The sequence below is a fragment of the Notolabrus celidotus genome, chromosome 13 (assembly GCF_009762535.1).
Source record: "Notolabrus celidotus isolate fNotCel1 chromosome 13, fNotCel1.pri, whole genome shotgun sequence".
Classification (NCBI taxonomy): Eukaryota; Metazoa; Chordata; class Actinopteri; order Labriformes; family Labridae; genus Notolabrus; species Notolabrus celidotus.
In genome coordinates this window covers 1,496,708-1,524,283 of record NC_048284.1, presented here as the reverse complement: position 1 = coordinate 1,524,283, position 27,576 = coordinate 1,496,708, and the positions used below count along the sequence as shown (strand labels likewise).

The window sequence follows — 27,576 nt, the reverse complement described above, 5'->3', positions numbered from 1 at the left end:
GCAACATTTATGTTTAATATTATGCAAGGTCCCTTCATAAATTAAATCTAATAATGATAATGATAAGATTGTAGAGTCATTTAATTTTTTGAGGAAATGTTAGTTTAATTTCTTCAAACTATTCCACGTTACTCCAAATGTAAAAGAGAGGCTTAATTTAAGATGTGGAGTTCTTCTGCAGGCTCTTCTGTATATAGCTTTAATATATTGATATATTGTTGTAATGTTTTATTTATTATATGTTTGTTATTTTATTCCTATTTCTATCAATATTCCTTTATTCTTACTGTGTGTATAGGAGCAGTTGTGATGATTCAATTCTGATTGTGATTATTGGAAATAATTAAGATTAATGTAAATAAATAATGGGATCATTCAAAAGATATATTATTTATGTATCTTTTTATATTTTCCGTTTGTCCTTGATTTTTAAGACTTTTTGGGTTTACCATCATGCACGTGTGGACCCCTCCAAATAATTCAAAAAACAAAATTATTATATAATTTTAATGTTACTGAAATGTTTGGTGCTGTGTTTTTTTTCCTTTTTATATATTCATTATGCCCCTTCAAACTACACATTCCTGTATTATTTTTAATCCCACTTGTCAATAAACCTGATTCAAATTATGATTTTTTTTCTATAAACATTTTTTGTTTTTTCATTAATTTACAGAAATGTTCAAAATCTGTCATTAAAATGTTACATTTTAAGATCAGGTCTTGTTACTCTTCATACAGGTCTCAGTCTATCCGTCCAGCAGGGGGCCTCCCTCCGTCTCTCAGCTGTGTGTGTGAGCCGACATTAAACCGTAGAAGAAGAAGAAGAGTCACTTCCGTGTTGTTTGTTTTGGTCCGTCGTCCTGACAGCAGCCGTTAGCTTCAGTTAGCTCCAGCTAGCTTCAGTCCAACATGTCAGCCACAGAGGACGACACGGAGCTGAGGGACCTGCTGATCCAGAACCTGGAGAACAGCGGAGTCCTGAACAAGCTGAAGGTTCGGAGGAAGAACTTTCACTTTAAGAAGATTCACTTTGAATGAGCCCAGAGGGAAGCTAGGCTAGGCTAGGCTAATGCTAGGCTAGCAGCCGGTGAAGTTTCAGTGACAGTCTCTCACAGTCTGATGTCTAATTCTGATCTTATATTTATAACTACAAACACTAGAACATAAACTGAATATAAAAACACTTTAATGAAGTTTGTCACTTACAGTTAGAGAACTAAAGACCGTTAGCTCTGTGGATGCTAGCTCTGCTGATGTGGCTAACATCTCAGTCCTCAGTAAATATGACTGTTTTAAATACTTTAACTTTAATAAAGTGAGATCTCTTCAACATACTGCTGTATTTATTCTTCTATAAGGAAGTATTTAACTTATTTATTATACTTCTATAGAGATAAACGTGTATTAACAGCTTTAGTTGCTTTACTTGTAAATAAATATTAAAGTTAAATTAAATTGTATTAATAAGTGATATTTTATTGCATGTTGGACTTCTCAGTTAAACAAAAAATCTTTAAAAAAAATAGCTCCAAATATATCATATAGTATTGATGTGATAATGTACATATTTGTGGTGTTATAATTAATACTTCAGTATCAGGAGTGGGTGATTTGGGAAAAACATCATATCACTGTTTTTATGGAAGGTTCTTCATGTTATTTTTACTCAACACATTTTTATTCGTTTTTATACAGCTTAATAAAGTACAGTGAGCTCTTAGAAAGAGCGACAGATATAGAAAAGAAAAACAGTAACCCTCTCCCTCATTCCCTCAAAGCCCTGTCTACTGCAGGATATTCATGACACTGTGCTTAAATATCAACTTCTGGAGTTAATGGACAAATAACAAATAAGAGCTGGAATTTGGGTATCATAATGACATAGAAAAACAAAAAATAAAAAAGGAAATAAAATGAAGTATCCTACTGTGCGTTGGGAAAGATATCTTCATGTTATTTTAAAGAATTCCTTTGTAAGTAACTGACCAATACTAACAAACTGCTGTCCTATTTGAAGAACACGGTCCTCAGAAATAAAATAATAATAAATCATTGATGCTAAAGTTCCTTTTTGAACAGTTTGGCCAACTTTAGCCAAAGTTAAATTGACATTTAAAAGATGGCATAATGAGCTTTTAAATTTTTTTAAACAATTACTGAGTAAAATTATTCCATTTACAACTCTAGACTTGGGCAAAGTTTCAAACTGGGAGGTAAGCGTGTGTTAGAGTGATGAGAATGAAGCAAGAGGTGACACGAGATCTGCTCAAACTGTGACATCACTGAATCTCCTAAAAAGTACGGTGGCCCAGAAGTGCTAAAAACACAACATATGCTTGTAACTGCAGTGACAGGATCGTTGCTGATTGGACAAACACAGTCCAGAAGGTGATGTCGTTGTGTTTTGCCCTTCAAACGCCACCGTAAAAAAAGGAGCATAATAAACGTTCCTGCTCTGTTTCTCTGATGTCGGGGATGTTTTCTATTTACCAAACTTCCTGGGTCAGATTTAGGTTTTCCATAACATTTGACAACACTTCCTTCAAATCCGCACATTTAAAAACACAGCAGCAGCTGACCAAAGTGCCGTACAATACATAAAAAGAATTAAATCAATAAATTAAATTAAATAAAAAACACAATGTGAGACCAAACCAAACAATTATTTGTAAAAGAGACAAACAAACAACAAGAAAAACATTTAAGACGTAAACCTTTAACTCACTGATTTACTGTTTTTCACAATAAAAGCCTCTAAAAGAAATAAAGTTTTTGTTCAATCAGTGTAAAATAATTTCCAAGAGATTTTGTCAACAGAAGAAGTCATGAAAAATACAATAAACAAGAAAACTATTTAAGTCAAATATTTGATCACAGACGTAACCTTCTGATACAATTTCCTGTCTGTCTCCCCTGTGTCTGTCTCCCCTGTGTCTGTCTCACCTGTCTGTCTCCCCTGTGTCCGTCTCCCCTGTGTCTGTCTCACCTGTGTCTGTCTCCCCTGTCTGTCTCACCTGTGTATGTCTCACCTGTGTCTGTCTCCCCTGTCTGTCTCCCCTGTGTCTGTCTCCGCTGTGTCTGTCTCCCCTGTCTGTCTCACCTGTGTCTGTCTCACCTGTGTCTGTCTCACCTGTGTCTGTCTCCCCTGTCTGTCTCACCTGTGTCTGTCTTCCCTGTGTCTGTCTCGACTGTGTCTGTATCACCTGCATCTGTCTCACCTGTGTCTGTCTCCCCTGTCTGTCTCACCTGTGTCTGTCTTCCCTGTGTCTGTCTCACCTGTGTCTGTATCACCTGCATCTGTCTCACCTGTGTCTGTCTCACCTGTGTCTGTCTCCCCTGTCTGTCTCCCCTGTGTCTGTCTCCCCTGTGTCTGTCTCCCCTGTGTCTGTCTCCCCTGTGTCTGTCTCCCCTGTGTCTGTCTCACCTGTGTCTGTCTCCCCTGTGTCTGTCTCCCCTGTATCTGTCTCCCCTGTGTCTGTCTCCCCTGTGTCTTTCTCACCTGTGTCTGTCTCCCCTGTGTCTGTCTCCCCTGTGTCTGTCTCCCCTGTGTCTGTCTCCCCTGTGTCTGTCTCCCCTGTATCTGTCTCCCCTGTGTCTGTCTCCCCTGTGTCTTTCTCACCTGTGTCTGTCTCCCCTGTGTCTGTCTCCCCTGTGTCTGTCTCCCCTGTGTCTGTCTCCCCTGTGTCTGTCTCACCTGTGTCTGTCCCCCCTGTGTCTCCTGCAGGCAGAGATGAGGGCTGCGGTGTTCCTGGCGATGGAGGAGCAGGACAAACTGGAGGTGCCCCTTTATTCCTCGCTCTGTCCGTTCTGTTTTTATCTTAATTTGGAAATTGGTTTAATTTAATATTTGTGATTTTCAGAATAAAACTCCTCTGATCAACGAGAACCTGAAGAAGTTCCTCAACACTAAAGACGGTGAGGCTTTTATTGTTTTATTTTGTGTTGGTTTTATGTCATATTTTCATTTAGTTTTCTTGTCTTCATCGTCATGAATTCGTCTCCCTCAGTCATATGTCTGTTCCTCATGATCAGCTGACTCCTCCTCCTCCTCCCCTCGTGCTCCTGATTTTAAGATGTTATCTGCTTATTAAAGTGTGAAACAGCACAGATCTGTTCTGTGACAGGATGTTTTCAGGGTTTGGAGTAGTTGTAGTTCCTGTGTGTGACCACAGGGGGGAGCCGTGGTGCTGTCAGACAGACCTGGACCTCCTGGTTTGTAAAGACAGAGACTTGTTTGCTCAAGTTTAAACTGCAGAACAAACACATTGAACATCACATTTTAACGAACACTGAATTTTAACCCTGCAGGTCGCCTGGTGGCCGCTCTCATGGTGGACTTCCTGCAGGTCTTTAACCTGGACTTCACGCTCGCCGTGTTCCAGCCGGAGATCAACCAGGCGAGTGTGTTTTACAGAGCGTCCTCCACCACGGCCTGACGCAGCGTCTCTGCGGTCTGTGGCTGTGAAAACAAGATCACACAGCGTTTTCATCCTCTTCCTGTTTCCTGGTTTCTGTTCACACGTGTCACACCGAGTCGGACTCTTTGAAAACCACAACGAGAGACGCGCTTCCTCCGTCTCTTCGTCTGCTCTCAGGGTGGAAATCACAAATTTTAAATGACCACAGAGTTTATTTTCAGAAGCTCCCAGCTGTTTTATTCTCTCTGTCATGTTGTTTGTTCTTTTCAGGTTTTATTATGTAAGATTTAAATATTTGAGTCCAAAAAAACAAAAACTCATGTTTTTGTTTTTTTGTGTTTTCAGCTGAACGGTCTGGACGGTCGGGACCAGGTCTGCAGAGATCTGGGTCTGTCAGAGTCCGAGGTGAACAGGAACTCTCCTCTGCTGCTGGAGCTCGTCAAGAGGCGACACAAAACCCCCGAGGTGAGAGACTGTCGACCAATCAGCTGTTAGAGCCGCCAGAATGCAGTTCCTCTGAAGCCCACAGGAGGCGCTGTGACCAAAGTCTGAAAACTACAGATTAGATTTTTTATCATGTGTCCGTCCTCTGTCCTCTCTGCGCTGTCTTCGGTTCTGTCCTGTGTCCTCTCCTCTGCCCTATGTCCTCTGTCCTCTCTCCTCTCTCCTCTGTCTTTCCTCTTTCCTCTGTCCTCTGTCCTATCTTTCTCAGTCCTTGTTCTGCTTCCCTCTCTCCTCTCTCCTCTCTCCTCTATCCTCTGTCCTGTGTCCTCACGCCTCTGTCCTCTGTCCTCTATCCTCTATCCTCTTTCTTCTCTCCTCTATCCACTGTCCTCTTTCCTCTCTCCTATGTCCTCTCTCCTTTGTCCCCTTTCTTCTGTCCTCTATTCTCTGTCATCTCTCCTGTCATATGTCCTCTGTCCTACGTCCCATGTCCTCTGTCTCCTTTCCTCTGTCCTATTTTCCCTTTCCTCTGTCCTCTTTTCTCTGTCGTCTGTCCTCTTTCCTTTTTCCTGTTTTCTATCCTTTGTCCCCTTTTTTCTGTCCTCTATCCTATGTCATCTCTCCTCTTTCCTCTGCCCTCTCTCCTTTGTCCTATGACCTCTCTCTTTTGTTCTCTTTCCTCTGTCCTCTCTCCTTTGTTCTCTGTCCTCTATCTTCTCTCCTCTTTTCTTGTTTTTCTGTCCTCTATCCCCTGTCCTATGTTCTGTGTCCCCTTTCTTCTGTCCTCTATTCTCTGTCACATGTCCTCTGTCTCCTTTCCTCTGTCCTATTTTCCCTTTCCAATGTCTCTATCTGGTATCATCTGTCCTCTGTCCTTTCATAAATGACTTGAAAGGTAAAAAAAAAAAGAAACAGTCTGTTATGAAAAACAAAACAGATGAGCTCCTTCGATATTTTTTTGCATTTGATTGAAACCATTTGTATATTTGATAATTCAGAGGTTTAGATGACCTGACCGATCAGCTGATCAATAACCTGACCGATCAGCTGATCAATAACCTGACCGATCAACTGATCGATAACCTGACCGATCAGCTGATCAATAACCTGACCGATCAACTGATCGATAACCTGACCGATCAGCTGATCAATAACCTGACCGATCAGCTGATCAATAACCTGACCGATCAGCTGATCAATGACCTGACCGATCAGCTGATCAATGACCTGACCGATCAGCTGATCAATGACCTGACCGATCAGCTGATCAATAACCTGACCTATCAGCTGATCAATAACCTGACCGATCAGCTGATCAATGACCTGACCGATCAGCTGATCAATGACCTGACCGATCAGCTGATCAATAACCTGACCTATCAGCTGATCAATAACCTGACCGATCAGCTGATCAATGACCTGACCGATCAGCTGATCAATGACCGATCAGCTGATCAATGACCGATCAACTGATCAATGACCTGACCGATCAGCTGATCAATAACCTGACCGATCAGCTGATCAATAACCTGACCGATCAGCTGATCAATAACCTGAGTCACACTCATCTGTAACTCGTCTGTCAGGAGACACAAACATGAACTCTCTGATTTCTGTCTTTTTTTTAACTTGTGCAGGAAAACAGAAGCGGAAACATCGCTAAGGTGAGTTCTCTCTGAGTGCGTGTGTGTGTTTGTGTGTGTGCGTGTGTGTGTATGTCAGTGTGTGTGTGTGTGTGTGTGTGTTTGTGTATGTCAGTGTGTGTGTGTGTGTGTGTGTGTGTGTGTTTGTGTATGTATGTCAGTGTGTGTGTGTGTGTGTGTTAGGTAACAAATGGTCACAAACTCGATGACTCGTGAAAACTCGCTTGTGAACTCGTTTGTGTTTTCTTGCGTTATTGTGTAATTACTGCGACTCAGCCATGCAGACACACGTGTGTGTTCACGTGTGTGACGCAGGTGTTTGTGTGTGTGTGTGTGTGTGTGTGTGTGTGTGTGTGTGTGTGTGTGTGTGTGTGTGTGTGTGTGACATCCTGCAGAGTGCAGCTGTTGTTGTCATTACTCTTCTGTTTTTATTGTGCAGATGTTTCTGTGTGTGCTGGACGGATCGTTTCTTTAGTGTTCAGGTTTTTACGATGAAGGTTCTTAAAGTTTGGGATCATCTTTTTCTGCTTTTTAAAAATGTCCATGAGTCAGTGAACACAATCACAAGAGATGAAACTTGCGTAATGAGAGTCGGTGCAGAGACACGATGAAGGGTGCGACCTGTGACCTTTATGATGAATTTAAGCAGCAGCGTTCTGGATCACATGTAGGCGGTTCAAAGAGACAGGTGATCGAACACTCATCTCCAGCTCTCCTCTGAACCGTTCACACGCTGATCCAGACTCAGAGCCGGGCTCAGTCGGACCCAAAGTTTACATGAAGAAGGTTTAACAGCAGGAGATAAGAAACCACATTTGGCACGATGTGTTCAGGAGCCGAGATAAGAATCCACCATCCAAGTCTTTAAGAATGAAGCTGGAGCAGCGATCGTCCTCACACCTGCAGCTTCACAACTAAACAGATCTGACGAGGACAGTTACCCAGCATGCATCACTCAAACACACACATGCATCTGAGGCCTGAGTTCTACTAATCACACACAATCACACACACACGTGGGACTCATATTTAATACTTTCTGTGACCCTCTTAGACCCAGTCAGTGTGTGTGAGTGTGTGTATCTTGAGATCCGGATCCTGCTCTGAAAGCAGAGACTCGATGCAGATCTGGTTTCCTGTTGATCTCAATGTGTCCTGGTTTCAGCTCAGACTGCGCCACAAAGTACTACACACACTACACAATGTGACCCCTGGTGTGTTTGGTGTAACTTTTCTTGCTGAGTTTTTCATTTGAATCATCCGTTACCCGTACCGCTAAGCCCATTCAGGGTCATGGGGGGTCAGGAGATGAGTCCTAGCTGTCATTGAGGAGGAGGGAGAGGCGTGGTCCAACCCTCAACAGGTCTGCAGCCAATCACAGGGCGAGTTAGAGACACCAGTTGACCTGATGAGCATGCCTTTGGACTGTGATGGCTTTGTACACTTCGTCAGTGTTTGAGAGGCATTTTGATCTTAATGGTGAAAGTGTGACGGGGCCTTAAGATGTGAAACAACGCTCTCTGTTGACATGAATCTCTCCTCTCTTCCTCGTCTCTCAGGAGCCGACTCAGAAACAGATCACACACGCCCGTAAGAAGTTCGACGCCTACGACAAGGTGAGTGTTACGCACCTTCATGTGATGTCATCGTTCTGCAGCCAATCACAGCCTACGATTTGGAGCTTAACTGTTGTTGTTTCCTGTTTCTCCCCTGCAGGACGGGAGCGGCTCGGTTCCAAGAGAAGACCTGAAGAATGTCTTCACAGATCTGTTCCCCAGTTTGAACAAGTACGTCTGCAAAACGAGGACCCAGAACCCGGGTTTGATTTAGAACAAAGCAGGAAGTGTTTATGTAATCTCTGTTTGAGACACTTTGGATTGATCTGTGAAGAAAGCCTGTTTTGACATTTTTTACTGTAAATTTCCAAATGTCCATTTCACATGGCTGGAATTCACCCGCAGAACTTTACTGGAGAAGTTCAACAAAATACAGGAAACGAGGTTTCACTTTAACTGGAGTTTATCCATGTCCTGCTGCTTTATGAAGCAAGGGGAGTGATGTGTGACAAGATGCTGAAGGTTGAAATCAAACGGAAGAGGATAAGGGCCACTGAAAAAAAAATAAAAAGGTCAATTTTTTTTCTAAATTAATAATATTCTGAGAAAAAAAGTCAGAATTCAGACTTTAATCTCAGAATTCAGACTTTAATCTCAGAATTCAGACTTAAATCTCAGAAATGAGACTTTAATCTCTGAATTCAGACTTTAATCTCAGAATTCAGACTTTAATCTCAGAATTCAGACTTAAATCTCAGAAATGAGACTTTAATCTCTGAATTCAGACTTTAATCTCAGAATTCAGACTTTAATCTCAGAATTCTCACTTTAATCTCAGAATTCAAACTTTAATCTCAGAATTCAGACTTTAATCTCAGAATTCAGACTTTAATCTCAGAATATAGACTTTAATCTCAGAATTCAGACTTTAATCTCAGAATATAGACTTTAATCTCAGAATTCAGACTTTAATCTCAGAATATAGACTTTAATCTCAGAATTCAGACTTTAATCTCAGAATTCGGACATAAATCTCAGAGTTCAGACTTTAATCTCAGAGTTCAGACTTTAATCTCAGAATTCGGACTTTAATCTCAGAATTCAGACTTTAATCTCAGAATTCTCACTTTAATCTCAGAATTCAGACTTTAATCTCAGAATTCAGACTTTAATCTCAGAATTCAGACTTAAATCTCAGAAATGAGACTTTAATCTCTGAATTCAGACTTTAATCTCAGAATTCAGACTTTAATCTCAGAATTCTCACTTTAATCTCAGAATTCAGACTTTAATCTCAGAATTCTCACTTTAATCTCAGAATTCAAACTTTAATCTCAGAATTCAGACTTTAATCTCAGAATTCAGACTTTAATCTCAGAATATAGACTTTAATCTCAGAATTCAGACTTTAATCTCAGAATATAGACTTTAATCTCAGAATTCAGACTTTAATCTCAGAATATAGACTTTAATCTCAGAATTCAGACTTTAATCTCAGAATTCGGACATAAATCTCAGAGTTCAGACTTTAATCTCAGAGTTCAGACTTTAATCTCAGAATTCGGACTTTAATCTCAGAATTCAGACTTTAATCTCAGAATTCTCACTTTAATCTCAGAATTCAGACTTTAATCTCAGAATTCAGACTTTAATCTCAGAATTCAGACTTTAATCTCAGAATTCGGACATAAATCTCAGAGTTCAGACTTTAATCTCAGAGTTCAGACTTTAATCTCAGAATTCTGACTTTAATCTCAGAATTCAGACTTTAATCTCAGAATTCTCACTTTAATCTCAGAATTCAGACTTTAATCTCAGAATTCTCACTTTAATCTCAGAATTCAAACTTTAATCTCAGAATTCAGACTTTAATCTCAGAATTCAGACTTTAATCTCAGAATTCAGACTTAAATCTCAGAAATGAGACTTTAATCTCTGAATTCAGACTTTAATCTCAGAATTCAGACTTTAATCTCAGAATTCAGACTTAAATCTCAGAAATGAGACTTTAATCTCTGAATTCAGACTTTAATCTCAGAATTCAGACTTTAATCTCAGAATTCTCACTTTAATCTCAGAATTCAAACTTTAATCTCAGAATTCAGACTTTAATCTCAGAATTCAGACTTTAATCTCAGAATATAGACTTTAATCTCAGAATTCAGACTTTAATCTCAGAATATAGACTTTAATCTCAGAATTCAGACTTTAATCTCAGAATATAGACTTTAATCTCAGAATTCAGACTTTAATCTCAGAATTCGGACATAAATCTCAGAGTTCAGACTTTAATCTCAGAGTTCAGACTTTAATCTCAGAATTCGGACTTTAATCTCAGAATTCAGACTTTAATCTCAGAATTCTCACTTTAATCTCAGAATTCAGACTTTAATCTCAGAATTCAGACTTTAATCTCAGAATTCAGACTTAAATCTCAGAAATGAGACTTTAATCTCTGAATTCAGACTTTAATCTCAGAATTCAGACTTTAATCTCAGAATTCTCACTTTAATCTCAGAATTCAGACTTTAATCTCAGAATTCTCACTTTAATCTCAGAATTCAAACTTTAATCTCAGAATTCAGACTTTAATCTCAGAATTCAGACTTTAATCTCAGAATTCAGACTTTAATCTCAGAATATAGACTTTAATCTCAGAATTCAGACTTTAATCTCAGAATATAGACTTTAATCTCAGAATTCAGACTTTAATCTCAGAATATAGACTTTAATCTCAGAATTCAGACTTTAATCTCAGAATTCGGACATAAATCTCAGAGTTCAGACTTTAATCTCAGAGTTCAGACTTTAATCTCAGAATTCGGACTTTAATCTCAGAATTCAGACTTTAATCTCAGAATTCTCACTTTAATCTCAGAATTCAGACTTTAATCTCAGAATTCAGACTTTAATCTCAGAATTCAGACTTTAATCTCAGAATTCAGACTTTAATCTCAGAATTCAGACTTTAATCTCAGAATACAGACTTCAATCTCAGAATTCAGACTTTAATCTCAGAATTCAGACTTTAATCTCAGAATTCAGACTTTAATCTCAGAATTCAGACTTTAATCTCAGAATACAGACTTCAATCTCAGAATTCAAAGTTTAATCTCAGAATACGGACTTTAATCTCAGAAATGGAACTTTAATCTCAGAGTTCAGACTTTAATCTCAGAATTCGGACTTTAATCTCAGAATTCGGACATCAATCTCAGAGTTCAGACTTTAATCTCAGAATTCAGACTTTAATCTCAGAATACGGGCTTTAATCTCAGAATTCAGACTTTAATCTCAGAATTCGGACTTTAATCTCAGAATTCGGACATCAATCTCAGAATTCAGACTTTAATCTCAGAATTCAGACTTTAATCTCAGAATACGGACTTTAATCTCAGAATTCAGACTTTAATCTCAGAATTCGGACTTTAATCTCAGAATTCGGACTTTAATCTCAGAATTCGGACTTTAATCTCAGAATTCAGACTTTAATCTCAGAATTCAGACTTTAATCTCAGAATATAGACTTTAATCTCAGAATTCAGACTTTAATCTCAGAATTCGGACATCAATCTCAGAATTCAGACTTTAATCTCTGGATTCTGAGTATTAATCTCAGAGTTCAGACTTTAATCTCAGAATTCTCACTTTAGTCTCTGGATTCTGAGTATAAATCTCAGAGTTCAGACTTTAATCTCAGAATACGGATTTATTTGGACTTTAATCTCAGAACTCGGACTTTAATCTCAGAATTCAGACTTTAATCTCAGAAATGAGACTTTAATCTCAGAATTCAGACTTTAATCTCAGAAATGAGACTTTAATCTCAGAATACAGACTTTAATCTCTGGATTCTGACTTTAATCTCAGAATACAGACTTTAATCTCAGAATACAGACTTTAATCTCTGGATTCTGACTTTAATCTCTGGATTCTGACTTTAATCTCAGAATACAGACTTTAATCTCAGAATTCAGACTTTAATCTCAGAAATGAGACTTTAATCTCAGAATTCAGACTTTAATCTCAGAATACAGACTTTAATCTCTGGATTCTGACTTTAATCTCTGGATTCTGACTTTAATCTCTGGATTCTGACTTTAATCTCTGGATTCTGACTTTAATCTCTGGATTCTGAGTATAAATCTCAGAGTTCAGACTTTAATCTCAGAATACGGACTTTAATCTCAGAATTCGGACTTTAATCTCAGAATTTGGACTTTAATCTCAGAATTCGGGCATCAATCTCAGAATTCGGACTTTAATCTCAGAATTTGGGCATAAATCTCAGAATTCGGACTTTAATCTCAGAATTCAGACTTTAATCTCAGAATTCAGACTTTAATCTCAGAATTCTCACTTTAATCTCAGAATTCTCACTTTAATCTCAGAATTCGGACTTTAATCTCAGAATTCAGACTTTAATCTCAGAACTCTGACTTTAATCTCAGAATTCAGACTTTAATCTCAGAATTCGGACTTTAATCTCAGAATTCAGACTTTAGTCTCAGAATTCTCACTTTAATCTCAGAATTCTGACTCTGCTCTTCATGCAGATATGTTTTTATAGAGAGAGATTAATAACCATGGGAGCCGTCATTACGCTGGATTGTGTTCCTCCTGCGTTTGCTCTCCATACAGACTGATCTTCCTGCAGACACCTGAGATGTGATGTCTTTGTGTTTCTGCAGGAACATGTTGGAGAAGTTCATCACTGATGAGCTGAAAGCAGTAGATAAAACTTTCTCCAAAGGTAAGATTTAACTGAGAACACCAGAGGAAGGTGTTTTTAATGGTGACCAGCTGTCTCATTAAACCTCGCTCTGACTATCTCACATAAATACAGGAACCACTTTGAAACCTGGGTCCTATTTTTACATCCTTTAACTCCAGAAGGTCAAAACTTGTAGAAACAGACAAAGACACATTTAAGTTTGTCCACAGTGACGAGCTAACATTCCTCTCAGACGTAGACACTGTGTCTTTATAATCAGGAATGTGGCTTTACTTTGGCATCACACACTTACATGCATGTGTTTGTTCACAGCGGTGGACTTCCAGCTGTTCCAGGGGTTTTACAGACGTCTCTTTGCTCAGTGCAGAAGTGTGGTGAGATTAACCGACTGTTGTTTTCTTCTTCACAAAGTTATTAAGAGCTCAAAACTTTCACAGTCAGATGGAAACATTTGGAAAATAGATGTTTCCCCTGTTTTAAGTCTTTGTGTTAAGCTAGGCTAAACATGTCCTGATAAATCTCTGTGAAAACTAAGATCAGAGTTCCTGCCGATCCTTTGAAAGTCTGAACATTAAGACATTAAAATGAGTCTTCACTTGATGGGATGTTTGACAAACCGATACTGGAGTGGTTACAGGGTTACACTTTTAGAGAACGAACTTAGTGAACTCTCAGGTGCAATAACAGCTGTGTGCAGAGAGAGAGTTCTTACTTTTTGGCCTTAACCAGTTTTTATCAAATATAACCCACCCATTCCCCGGATCTAGAACTACAGACCTCAATTACACGTTACACCTGAAACCCACAGAGGCTCGTTAGAAGTGAATACCAAGCCTGTATGGCAGAGTCTCTTGCTCCGTGGACTCCGTGATCAGGATTCCTGGTATGCTAATCTCACATTAATCCATACTTAATCCCACTCAAATGTAGGTTTTAGATCTGGAATATCTTTCCTCCATAATATGTCTAACACCGGGGGTCTGTAAGAGTGCTGCAGCAAAAACCTGTAGAGGTCTTGAAACAAAACCAGTTGTGCTGCTAGCAGAGTGGAACAATTTGTAAAGTGGATGTGGTGTAAGAGGTCTCAAATGATGCGACGCAATAGCGTGATCGTTCGCGACATTAGTCTTGGACAAAACTTCAAAATAAAAGCTTTAAAGGTGACATATCATGCAAAATTGACTTTCTAATGGTTCTTTACCTGAAATATGTGTCCCTGTCTACAAACCCCCCGAGAATGAAAAGAATCCATTCTGCCCCTGTTCTGATTTCTCCACCTTTCTGTAAATGTGTGTGAAACCAGCCGTTTCAGACTTCAGTGTTTTTGTTACGTAACAACAATATCCGGTCTGTCACGGAGTCAGAGCTCGGAGCTTGTTCAGCCCATAGACTGTATAAAATAATACTGAATCACTCCTCCGTTTTTCATTACCTTCACAAATGTGTGCTAACAAGGAGCTTAGGAGGGAGGCATGCTAGTTGTAGGCTGTCTTAATAAACACAAAGGTCGGTTTGACTCCCCACGTCTGCAGATTTGAAGATCTAGTGGATGATTTTTATTTATCATGGATAAGTGCTAGCGCTAGTTTGCATAGCCACATAGCTACATGTTCATAGCTGTAGCTGTAGCTGTAGCTGTAGCTGTGTACCAAGACACACGTCAACATACTGACAAATAAAACAACAAGAAACACTAAATCTGTGACCAATCCTTCATAAAAGGTCCTGCTGCCTTTCTGGCAGAGGTCGGTTTTACTCCCCACGTCTGCAGATTTGAAGATCTAGTGGATGATTTTTATTTATCATGGATAAGTGCTAGCGCTAGTTAGCATAGCCACATAGCTACATGTTCGTAGCTGTGTACCAAGACACACGTCTAGATACTGATAAATAAAACAACAAGAAACACTAAATCTGTGACCAATCCTTCAGAAAGGTCCTGCTGCAGGCGCCTCTCCGTCAGGATCAGATTCAGGATCAGATTCAGAGGGTTGAAGTAACGTGATCTCTGAGTAGCCGTGTATATTCAGCCAACATGTAAACATTAGATCAACGTGCTGGAGAGCCGAGGCGCATCCACTTCCTGAGGGGGCGTGGTCAGAGAGAAAACAGAGTGTTCTGATGAGGAATGAAGAAGAGGGTTTTTCAGGCAGACCAAAATCTGATTTCAAAGTGTTTTTTTGAGCATAAACTTTAAAGACATGTTTTGGGGACCTCGTAGACCAATATATGTTGATGAAAAAAGTGTGATATGTCCCCTTTAAATGAAAACAAACAGAGCCACTCCACAGGGAAGTGCTTTTACTTTGAAAAGCCTTTTCTTGTACCTACTATTCCATACCTGGGACGTGTTCCAATGTGAGGACATGTAAATATTGTTGACATAAGGTCTTCTGTTCTGGCTGAGAACGGTACATGACTTGTGCTAAAAATAGCCGAGTCATCAATCCTCAAGTTGTTCAGAGTGCAAGAGACGGACGTCTGAAAGCTCAGATCTGTTCATGCGCACGCCAAAATGAAAATGAAGAACGATAAAATACCTACAGGATGAAAATTATTTCCATCAGCACCAGCAGATCTTTTATTTATGTGTAATTAGCTAATGTTAACATGCTAACAGGCTAAACATGGAAAGCATTTTAGCATGCTAATGTTAACATTAGAGGTGTGAAGAAAATATCGATACAGCAATATATCGCGATACTTTGACCTCCAATATGATATCGATATTTCAACTCTTAATATCGATATTTCTGTTATAATAAAAATTCACATTTTAGCCGAGTTGGAACTAAAATACAACTTCAGTGTTTCAAAAACAATAAAGTGGAAAAGTTGTTTTCAATCAAATAGTTTTTACTTAATTTGTCCTTTAAATTTTGAGTAGTATTTTGTGATTTACATTTACACATCTCTATTTTTGTCTTAGTTAACTGTGTAGAATATCACGATATATCACAATATTGTGATATATCGTGATACTATTGTATCGTGATGTGTATCGTATCGTGAGGTTCTTAGCAATACTCACCCCTGGTTAACATGCTAACAGGCTAAACATAGAAAGCATGTTAGCATGCTAATGTTATCTTTTAGGCTTAATGCAGGTTTTTAATGTCAGTAAGATTTTAAGTTTCCTGCTGTGACGTCTGGTTCTGCCGTCTCTCTTCAGGTGGTTCAGGACTCTGATGTCAGTCAGCCGCAGAGTCTCGTACCTGAGGACAAAATCATCTCTCCATCCATCAGTAAGGTACGTCTGCTTTCCCCTGCTGATGTCTCGCGTTAGCTGCTGCTGCTCTCTGTAATCAAAAGAGTTAGTTCAAACAATTATGACATCCTCTTAAAAATCTGTTTGTCTGCTGTGATCAAAATTTAAAAAAAACACGCCCACATGGAGGAGAGTATTTCCACAAAATGTACTTTAAATTTAATATTTGGTACAGACATCTTTTTATTTTAGTCTCTGGTTTTAATCCACTCCTCCTGTTGAGTCATATTTATTCTGTTTTGTTAATATCAGACTGTAAACATGTTTACTTCTGCTGTTAATATTTTAACATGGGGCTCTATGGGGACTGACTCACTTCTGGAGTCAGCCTCTAGTGGACACTTGAGGAACTGCAGTTTTTTTGCATTTCAGCTTTAGCCGTAATCTTGAGTTTGTTACTACATTAAAACTTTACTGAATTCAACAGGTGAACATTTTTAACATTTTAAACTGAGAGTTAAACCAGGTAAGAAAACTTCAAAGTTAGTTTGAGGTTTTGTCGGACGGTTGCGTTCAGGTGCAGCTGATGTCAGAGTCAGGTGTGTGTCAGGTGTCAGGTGTGTGTAGCAGCAGCTGATCCATGTCCCTGTCGTGCACAGATCCCCAGATTTAAAGGCCAGAGTCACAGAGGCCAGAGTCAGACAGCAGCCAAGGTAACAACATGAGGAGCAGCTCCACATTAGCTTCATGCTAACACTCACTGATGTCATGATGAACAGCACCTCTGCTTACTAACCCTCACATCCACATGTTTCATTCATTCATTCATTCATTCATCAAGACTAGGCTTCAGGATCCAGATCGCTGAATACTAACACTCTCAGTCTCTGCAGAGCTGCAGCGTCCTGCGCTTTGATGTCATCAAACATTTTCAATCTTTGTTTTAAAAACCTGAATCACAGGAAACATTCAGAGAGGTGGACCAGGTGAGGCAATGAGACATGAAGAGCTGAAACTTACTGTCCCATCCTTACATTAACACATCACACTAATGTTCATCCAACTTCATCCATCACCTCCATGAGTCTCTGTAGTTTCAGCTTTAACATTATACTGTGAATAAGATCCAACGTATTCACTTGTTTACAAGCTACCCAGCAGCTTCTTACTCTTTAAAAAAAAGGCTTCTTATTCATTTTAAAAACACTTTAGTTCAACTTCTTCATCCAGCATGAGAAGTCAAAGACGGACAGCGCCCTCTAGTGTTTAAAAAGGGTATTACTGATCATTTTTCATCTCTCTGATTTGAATCTTTCCTCTCAGGAGGTTCCAAAGTGATCCTTAAAGGTGACATATCATGCAAAATGGACTTTTTAATGGTTCTCTACCTGAAATATGTGTCCCTGTCTACAAACCCCCTGAAAAGTAAAAGAATCCATTCTGCCCCTGTTCTGATTTCTCCACCTTTCAGTAAATGTGTGCTGAAACCAGCCGTTTCAGTTTTCAGTGTTTTTCATACGTCACAACGCCATCCGGTCTGTAACAGGAAGTCAGAGCTCGGAGCTTGTTCAGCCCATAGACTGTATAAAATACAACTCAACCCCTCCTCCGTTTTTCATTCCCTGCACACATGTGTGCTAACAAGGAGCTTAGGAGGGAGGCATGCTAGTTGTAGGCTGTCTTAATAAACACAAAGGTCGCTTTGACTCCCCACGTCTGCAGATTTGAAGATCTAGTGGATGATTTTTTAGTTTTCATGGAAAAGTGCTAGCGCTAGTTAGCATAGCCACATAGCTACATGTTGGTAGCTGTGTACCAAGACACACGTCTACATACTGACAAATAAAACAACAAGAAACACTAAATCTGTGACCAATGGTTCAGAAAGGTCCTGCTGCAGGCGCCTCTCCATCAGGATCAGATTCTGGATCAGATTCAGAGGGTTGAAGTAACGCGGGTCTGTGAGCAGCCGTGTATATTCAGCCAACATGTAAACATTAGATCAACGTGCTGGACAGCCGAGGCCACACCCACTTCCTGAGGGGGCGTGGTCAGAGAGCTCATTCTCATTTAAAGGCACAGACACAGAAAACAGCCTGTTCTGAGGAGGGCTGAAAAAGAGGGATTTACAGGCAGACCAGAATCTGATTTCAAAGTGTTTTTATGAGCAAGAAACTTTAAAGACATGTTTTGGGGACCTCTTAGACCAATATATGTTGATGAAAAAGAGCAGAATATGTCACCTTTAAATGTATCTTCAAATTAAGAGGTCATTTTTCAGTGAAACGCTGCTGTATAACTTCTTCAGTTGCTGCTTCAGTTGCTGCTCATCTCTGACTCGAGCTGTCTGAACATCATGGAGTCAAAGACGTCATTGTTCTCCACATTTCCTCTTCAAATCTAAACCCTCCCCTCGTTAAAACCAGCTTGGATCAGACTCATCCTCATCCTTCACGTCACACCAGTCCCCCGAGGCTGAAGCTGTTTTTGTTTCTGTGCCGTTGATCAGGACTCGGAGGGGAAAGGAGACTCCAAACCTCGAGAGACGACAGACAACAGGGCTTCCTCCTTTGGCCTGCAGAGGGACCCTCTGGACCTGGACCTGGAGGTGGACGACGATCCTGATGAGGGGGATTCGTTCTTCGACGATCCGTTGCCCAAACCGCAGAAGACATATGGCTGGTGAGGACAGATTTGAGCATTGAGCAGCTACAGAGACACATGAAATCCTCTCCCTGTAGAAGCTTCCTGGTTACGGTTCTGGCGCTGACTTTAAACATTTCTGAAACCAAAGATCAGCAGAACTCCTTTTTTCTTCCCCCGCAGCTTTTAATGCTTTTAATATTCAGACTCCGGCCTCAGATGTTGTGTCTGTCCTCTCTCTCTCTCTCTGCTGCCTCGTGAATCATAGCTCTCCGTTTGGAGAGAAGGACTCATCAGAGCGGACAAACAGTCCGAGAGAGTGAGTATCAAACTGTGCAGCTCACCGAGTTCAGAGATAAACTTCAACACAGAGACGGTTTGAAGGAAGTCTGTAGGTTCGGATTTGATGTTGAAGTTTGGACTCAAAGGTGCCTAATCATAACCATAGTCATCTGAGGACCACTTAAACCAGGAGCAGGTCACAGCTCACACTTCACTCTACAATAAGAGATGATCACAAGCGTCTCCCGTTCTAAACTTTCTCAGCTGTGTTTCAAATAAAAGACCTAGAGGTGCATTTGGACCAAGAGTTCCGGGGTCTTTTAGCCCCCAGAACTACTTTCCCCTGAACTAAAAGGTTCCTGTGCCCCCATTGTTGTCTGCATTTCGACCGCGGCCTGAAGTCCCGGGTAGATTGTGTAAATCAGGCCGAAGTAAATGCACTACACCACCAGACCAGTAGAGGGCAGTAAAACAAAGAGGAATGCCATTCATCCCAGATGACACCATAGAAGCAGACGGACAGGCAGGTATCATTATGAGCAACACAACAGTTAGCCTGTTAGCATGAAGAGACTCAGCTGGTCTGTTTTAGATGGTGCTATATTTCATCACAGATGGATTCACTGAATCAACACGTGAGAGGAGATAAGCGCGAGTAGCAAAGACGTTTCAACACGGCTTTAAAATCCTTTTGAACTCAAAAAGCCGTGGCAGAGATCGCCCGGTGTTTTGGTTTAAACAGCGACCCTGTTAACTGGAGCCTCTCAGCCGGATGCATCCCTCATAAACGTCTTTAGACGATCATTAAATATCTGATGAGGATATTTTGAAATCTTAATAAAAACTAAACTAGTTTGCATTCCCAGGAACTCCCTCTGTGTTTCAACAGCTGTGTAAACTCCACAAACACTGACACGTTCAGCTGAAGGTCTCCAGTTTACAGGGTCACTTTTAAAACCGGAACACCGGGAGGAGAGACGCATTCAAGGTGGGCTGAGAGAAGACTACTGTTACAAGCTGCTAAATCAAGAGAATCACAGCTTCTTCTTTTGAAAAGTACACACACATACAAAAAAGATAGAACAAATAAAAGCTAATGAAAGAAAGAGAATTCAAGAGAATCACAGATGGTAAAAACAATGATTGGGAATTGTTTTTTGGAAAATTGAAAAAAAAAAATTGAGAAAAAAAATTGAAAAAAAAAAATTGAATATTTTTTTTTTTTTTAAGATTTGATAAAAAAAAAGATTTGAAAAAAAATTGAAAAAGAAATTTTGAAAAAAAAAATTTTTGAAAAAAAAATAAAATTGACTAAAATAAAATTGACAAAAAAGTTGACCCGGAGCCTGTCAAAAGATACATTTTCCTGAAATTTGAAATTGTGCTCCAAAATTAGAAAAACATGAAAAAAAGTGAAAATTTTGCACCTGCTGCTAAACATGGAAAAAGCAATGAATGAATAAACATGTGAGAGGAGATAAGCACGAGTAGCAAAGATGTTTTATTCACGGTGGGCTGAGAGAAGACTACTGTTACAAGCTGCTAAATCAAGAGAATCACAGCTTCTTCTTTTGAAAAGTACACACACATACAAAAAAGATAGAACAAATAAAAACTAATGAAAGAAAGAGAAATCAAGAGAATCACAGATGTGTGTGATGTTATTGTGGACGGAGGGCGGAATAAAAACACTGAGGTTAATCTACCAATCAGACACGTTCAGTATTGCAGGCCCCGCCCCCTGAAAGTCCCGGGACCTTTGAAAAGTACTACCCCCCTAGCAGGGTCTTTTTAGGGGGGAGATTATCTACCCCTGATCTGAACTTAGACCCTGGGTCCACCGGTTGAAATGCACGTAGTTCCCGGGTAAAGTTCCTCCTCACGCTTGGATCTCTGCTGTTTAGTCTGGAGTTGTTTCTTCTGCTTTGGTCCTTCATTCTTCCACTCCTCCTCCTTGTTTCTTTTTGCTCCTGTTATCTTTGAGTCACAGTGTCGTCTCAGGATGCACCAAACACACCATAGAATATAATGCTCTCTCCAAATATGGTCACTTCCTGAATAACCATGAATAAGGCTTCAAAAAGGCAGCTGACGAGTCAAATCAGCAAATATGGCTTTGAAATAAATAAACAAGAGCTCATAAGATGTCAGGACGTCACGCTGTCACAACAGGAAGTAGAGATTATCGGATGAGGTTTGGTGCATCCTGTACGTTCCTCTGAGCACGTCTCACCCGTCCAGGTGTCTCCTCTGCTTTTTTCTGACGTCCTTGTATCTGTACTGTGTCCTCTCCTGCCTCCTTGCATCCTGACCTCTGTCCTACCTGCCCTCCTCTCTTCACCTGTGACTACACCACCCCCCCTCCTCCGTCCTCACCACCCCTGCAGTGTTGCCCCTCTGAGGGAGGAGGGTCTCTCTGGGCCCGTCGTGTCCTCCATGAGGCGGGGCAGAAGCCTCAGCGAGTGAGTGTGCACCGCTCTCACGTCAGAGCGCCGACCGCCGCCACCGCCACACGTTTGAAGACGCCGAGAGTTAGAATCTGTTTGTTGTGAGAGAGGGGAACCTTCAGGAAGGGAACACAGATCACTTTTGTCTTTGGCGCCCCAGGATGCAAACAATAGAAAAAGTTGGAGGCCTTTACTTTAGGAAAGCTCAAGAAAAGTAAAACTATGGAAGAGAAGTTTCAGGTTCTTTATAATCAGCTCAATCTCTGCTCCTCTAATCTTCTATCTTCCTGCACGGTGGTGTGAGTAGTTTCTATTTTTAACCCGGAGTAGTTTTCTTTAATTAGAAGGTTTCTCGTAGGGGGGAAAGTAGACCAGACGTAGCCTGAGGGAGAGAAATGTGAGTTCAGTGTTTCCCCTCGGGTCAGACCCAGTTAGACTGAGAACCAGAGTTTAAATTAAGAGATGAATCAGAGCTTCTCTAATGAACCTCGGCTCGTATTTATAGAAACGTATTCCTCTCTGTCCTCCGTGTGAACACCAGTCCAGTGCATGTCGCCCTGAATCACATCTGAGTCATCAGGTTGTTGTTTGGATGATAACAGCGACTTCAAAGCAGAGAGATAAGCATGTTTGAACATCTGTGTTGTGGCTGCTTTTGACTTCCCAGCATGCACCAGTGTGGCTGGAGAAGACGAAACCAGCGAGTGTTTACGCCCTCAGGAAGCAGATTCAGTCATACTCAATGTTTTATCAACAAATCTTTATTTGTATACCAACGAATCACAACAAACGTTATCTCAAGACGCTTTTACTAACAGAGCAGGTCTAGACCAAGACAGGATCAGACTCAGTCTGACCCCACCTTAATCCACCATGAGCATTACACCTCACAGTATTTAGCTAGTTACAGCGGAGAGGACAAACTTCCTTTAACAGGCAGAAACCTCCAGCAGGACCAGACTCATGTTAGACACACATCTGCTGAGACCGTGTTGGAGAGAGGGATAGAGGGAGATGAAGAGAGAGAGATGATAGTGGGGAGACGGATAGTTGTAGTTGTAGCAGCTGGAGTCTGGCACGTCCACAGCAGCAGAGATCCAGAGGAACCTACGAGACAAGGGAGCTCAGGGACTCCAGAATGGTCTAAGAAAAGAGAGAAGAGAGGGAGACCAGAAGAAAGAAAAAGAGGAGAATAAATGGGGAAGGGATAAGTAAAGGAGACATAAAGGATGAAAAGAGAAAGAAAGAAAGAAGTATAGAAAAGAAAGGAGAAAAGAAGGAAATAAAGAAAGATAGCAAGAAAGAAAAGGAATGAAATCAAGAAGAAAGAAAGAAAGAAAGAAAGAAAGAAAGAAAGAAAGAAAGAAAGAAAGAAAGGATGAATAACAGACCCCAAAAAAGGAATCTACAGCAGAGATCCAGAGGAACCTACGAGACAAGGGAGCTCAGGGACTCCAGAAAGGTCTATGGTTAGTAACTTTAATGGGACAGGAAGAGTTAAAGTGAGAGACAGGCAGAGAGAGGAGAGAGAGGGAAAGACAGGATCCCAGTGTGTCAGTCTAAGCCTATAGCAGCATAACTAAGACCTGGTCCAAGCCTGATCCAGCTCTAACTATAAGCTTTATCAAAAAGGAAAGTTTGAAGCCTACTCTTAAAAGTAGAGAGGGTGTCTGCCTCCCGGACCCTGACTGGTAGATGATTCCAAAGGAGAGGAGCCTGATAACTGAAGGGTCTACCTCCCATACTACTTTTAGAGACTTCAGGTACGATGAGCAGGCCTGCATGTTGGGAGCGTAGAGTTCTAGAGGGGTGATAGGGCACTATGAGCTCTTTGAGATATGAAGGTGTCTGATCAGAAGCAGGAGTCAGTGTAGAGAAGCTAACACGGGAGAGATGTGCTCTCTCTTCCTCGTTCTAGTCAGTACTCGAGCTGAACTGGCTGAAGAGTCTTTAGAGACTTATTAGGGCCGCCTGATAAAAGGGAATCACAGAAATCTAACCTGGAGGTTCTCACTCACCTGCCCTGACCCTGTGATGTCATCAGGACTCTGAGCCGCCTCGCTGACAGGCAGGGTGACTGAGAGTGTGTTTGACACGGTGGGATGGGTGTAATCATGGGAGAAAGCAGTCTCTGTGTCAGTGTGTGTGTGTGTGAGTGTGTGTGTGTGTGTGTGTGTGTGTGTGTGTGTGTGTGTGTGTGTGTGTGTGTGTGTGTGTCAGATTTCACTTCATCAAACTTTAACGATCTCCGAGGACAAACCGAGCCGTCAGCGAGAGGCTCAGGACTTCCTCCGCTCCTGCCTTTGAGATTCAGAAACAACAGAGAGGAGATCTGAGCGGGTAAACTGTCCTGAATGTCACATGAACCCTGAGCTGAGTTTTCTGCTCGAGTGTGCTCGGCCACTCTGAGCGTGATCGGGATTTATATCTCTGTGAGGACTTAGTGTGAGAGTTAGACCCTCCAGGCTGGAGAGAGACGAAGCGAGGCGATGATGAAGGCGTTTTGAGAAAGAGGGAGGAAGGATGTTTGATGCAAAGTGAGGAGAAGTCTGTCTTTCATCTTCTGTCTCTCTCTCTCTCTCCTCTCTGTGGTGTCAGTCTGTCTGTCCTGGCTGCTGACTCAGAGGGCGAGCGAGATGATCCTCCCTCTGAACACAGTCAGACCTCTGAGCTCAGGTGAGCTTCAGGTGCACCTCTCTCCCCCCTCTCCCCCCTCAAACCTGCTAAGCATCTAAGAGTAATAATATGTGCATGTCTGCTCAGAGTTCATCATATCTTTAATGAAAGCCCAGCTCCATCAGTGCTGTTTGTCTCCTTGTCTTCATCCTGCATCCTCGCTGACTTTGTCTTCTTCGTATCCCAGGAAGCCAGAGGCGTCCGGGGCCAGAGAGAGTCCAGTAGGGTCCCTGTCAGAGGCCCCGAGACCAGGAGGAGGAGGAGGAGGAGGGGGGAGCAGTGTGTCTGAGCAGAGCCACAGCAGGAACGGTGAGAGATGTGTTCGTCCTGCAGGTGAAGCTGGAGGAAACACCGTGGAGTCATGAGAATCTTAAAGGTTCATCCTCTGGGAGCGAGGATGTTTATTGTTCTGTGATGTTTACCTCTCAGAGGTTTGGTCTTCTCTTCCTGCAGGAGCGCCCAACTCCAGAGACCGAGGCTTCAGAGACTTAAAGGCCCTGAACGATAAAACTGGATCTCTGCACTTAGGTAAGGTTCAGACCGTCACGCCTCAAACCAGACTGAATCATGTAGACCTCTGAGGGTCTGTTGTTTGTTGATTGTGTTTGTTGTTCGCTTTTGTAGTTTGATGTTTAGAGTTTGTTGTTGTTTTGTTGTTAGTTGTTTGAAGTTTATTGTTCTTGTTTGTAGTTTGTCATTAATTGTTAATTGCCTGTGGCTTGTAGTTTGTTGTTTGTTGCTAGTTTGTTTTTCTTGTTTGTACTTTTTTGTTTGTTTGTCATTTGTTTGTAGTCTGTTGTTTGCCTTTTTGTTTGTTTGTTTGTTTGTTTGTCTTGTTGATTGTTTGTTGTTTTTGTTCATTGTTTGTTGTTATTTTGTTGTAAGTTGTTTGTAGTTTATTGTTCTTGTTTGTAGTTTGTCATTAATTGCCTGTGGCTTGTAGTTTGTTGTTTGTTGCTAGTTTGTTTTTCTTGTTCATTTGTTTGTAGTTTGTTGTTTAGAGTTTGTTTGTTGTTTGTTTTTCTTGTTTGTTGTTTGTGTTTGTTGTTCGCTTTTGTAGTTTGATGTTTAGAGTTTGTTGTTGTTTTGTTGTTAGTTGTTTGTAGTTTATTGTTTGTAGTTTGTAGTTTGTCATTAATTGCCTGTGGCTTGTAGTTTGTTGTTTGTTGCTAGTTTGTTTTTCTTGTTCATTTGTTTTTAGTTTGTTGTTTGCCTTTTTGTTTGTCTTGTTCATTGTTTGTAGTTTGTTGTTTAGAGTTTGTTTGTTGTTTGTTTTTCCTGTTTGTCGTTTGTTGTTTGTTGTTGTTGTTCATTGTTTATAGTTTGTTTTTTGCCTTTTGTTTGTTTGGTTTTTCTTTATCATTGTTTGTTTGTTTTTTTGTTCATTGTTTGTTTTTAATTGTTTGTATTTTGTTGTGTTCCTCCATAAGACCTTCTAATAATCATAAAAACCTGTCTAACTGATTTGATCTCATAAGCTCCGCCTCCTTTGTTCCACAGATGACGACGTTGAATATGACGATGACTTTAACAGGTAGGATGAAGATCGTCATTCTTCAGTGTTTTTATTTCATGTTTCTCTTCATGCTGAATCATTTCTCTGAAGTCCGCCTCACTCAGACCTCAGTCTGCTTTAAAGGCCCTGAGTCTCTGACGGTCTGTGGTGGTTCTGATAGATCACTTCCCTGCAGCTTGTTAAACTCTCGTTCCTTCTTTGTGGAATCGAATCACAGACTCAGAGTGAAACGTGAGAACCAGTCTAACCTCTCTCTGTTCCTCTTTTGGCTTCAGTCATCGGTCAGATCTCTCCAAGAGCGAGATCAGCATCGGCGAGGAGATCGAGGAAGTTTCCATCGAGGGACCGGAGAACAGCGACAAGGTGATCAGACCACCTGGTTCAGGTTTTTAATCTGCGTGTACTGTCCCTTTAAATCTGTCCACAAAGCTCACTGCTGTTTGTTCTGCAGTTTGATGAAACCACACAGGACCTGAGCGTCTCTCAGCTCAGCCAGAGCCACGGAGCCGACTACATGGAGGAGGTGGCCTGACTTTCCCATAATGCACTACGCTTTTCTTTCCCATCATGCACCTCTTTGTATCGCCAATATTTAAGTCTGTACAGTTTCAATGAGCAATAAATAAAACAGTTTGTTTTAAGAGATGGTGTGATGTGTTTTTCATGAACTCACTGTAATATTTAACTACGCCACAACGAGGGAACGACGGCTAACATCTCTGACGTTCTGATTTAGCTAGCTGTTAGCTGTTAGCTGTTAGTGGTAGACGTCTTCCCCTTCCGTGCGCTGCATTGTTTACGGTCGAGAAGCGACTGTGTGCTTGGATCATTTCATCCCCCAGAGGAGCGCCCATTCATCTGTTTCCGGTGAGTCTCAGTTTCACTGTAAACAGTAAGTTACACAGAGGCTTCACTCTGGCTTACGTCAGCTGTATGAACCTAGAGATTGCAGATCTATGTTGTCTTTGGCGCCCCCTGTGGTGAAGAGCAGTAACTACAGGTGTGTTTTTAGACTACATGTGAAGAGAATATTTGAGTTGTGTTGGAGGCTGTTATGAGTTATGTGTGTTCGTACTGAATGTGAAGCAAAGTAAAAATTCACTCATAAATTGCCTCCCCCAGAGGAGATATCTGTTTCTGGTGAGTCTCAGTTTCACTGTTAAAAGTTCTGTCCTCAGGAGGAGAACAAAACAGAATCTTCACAGTGTTCTCAGAAATCTGTCTGATGTCAGAATTCTAGAACACCTGCTGTTGCTCTTGATACAGACTGTTCTTCCTGCTGACACCTGATTGGTGGATACTACTCAGACTACAGGCAGAGACCAGAACCCTTCTCAGATTACACACTTTCTACATTTTAATGTGGCCTCTGTAAACCTCACTCTGGACTTCCTTCAGCGGTATGAACATGAAACAGGAACTGATGTTCTTGTGATGTTCTTGTAATTAACGGGTCTTCAGTTTGCTGAAATAACAACATCATGATGCAGATTAGTCAAAAGTCCAAAGTCAAGCTTTGTCAGGTCTGTCCTCAAGAGGAGAAGAAAACTACGTCTACAATGTTTGTTTGTTGAATGGAGGTCTATGAAAGAGGATTAGAGACACTGATGTTTCTTTAGCTCTGACCTTCTTCACGGAATGTTCCATTTGTTCTCAGAATTCTGACATCATCAAAGACAGAACTCTGACATCATCAAAGACAGAACTCTGACATCATCAAAGACAGAACTCTGACATCATCAAAGACAGAACTCTGACATCATCAAAGACAGAATTCTGACATCATCAAAGACAGAACTCTGACATCATCAAAGACAGAACTCTGACATCATCAAAGACAGAACTCTGACATCATCAAAGACAGAACTCTGACATCATCAAAGACAGAATTCTGACATCATCAAAGACAGAACTCTGACATCATCAAAGACAGAACTCTGACATCATCAAAGACAGAACTCTGACATCATCAAAGACAGAATTCTAGAATTCTGTCTTTGATGTC

The 27,576-nt window shown here is 40.9% G+C and overlaps 1 protein-coding gene across 10 annotated transcripts; it reads left to right on the top strand.

Annotated features, from left to right (window-relative positions):
- Nucleotides 1–814: 814 nt before the first annotated feature.
- cep43 (centrosomal protein 43) lies at nucleotides 815–26,214 on the top strand. 10 transcript variants are annotated; one of them, XM_034699124.1, is made up of 20 exons: nucleotides 815–996; nucleotides 3,728–3,781; nucleotides 3,864–3,918; nucleotides 4,312–4,400; nucleotides 4,767–4,886; nucleotides 6,503–6,529; nucleotides 8,068–8,124; nucleotides 8,225–8,295; nucleotides 12,756–12,817; nucleotides 13,112–13,173; nucleotides 15,972–16,049; nucleotides 16,667–16,720; nucleotides 18,517–18,689; nucleotides 18,919–18,969; nucleotides 23,978–24,055; nucleotides 24,243–24,388; nucleotides 24,509–24,583; nucleotides 25,556–25,589; nucleotides 25,847–25,934; nucleotides 26,023–26,214. In XM_034699124.1, exons 1-20 carry the CDS (start codon nucleotides 913–915, stop codon nucleotides 26,101–26,103), a joined length of 1,539 nt encoding a protein of 512 aa, XP_034555015.1. In that variant the 5' UTR covers nucleotides 815–912; the 3' UTR covers nucleotides 26,104–26,214. The 10 variants fall into 10 exon arrangements, with proteins under 10 accessions (XP_034555015.1, XP_034555018.1, XP_034555017.1 ...); XM_034699125.1 differs by having other exon boundaries at nucleotides 816–996; nucleotides 24,243–24,364; XM_034699127.1 differs by lacking the exon at nucleotides 16,667–16,720.
- The last annotated feature ends 1,362 nt before the right edge of the window (nucleotides 26,215–27,576 follow it).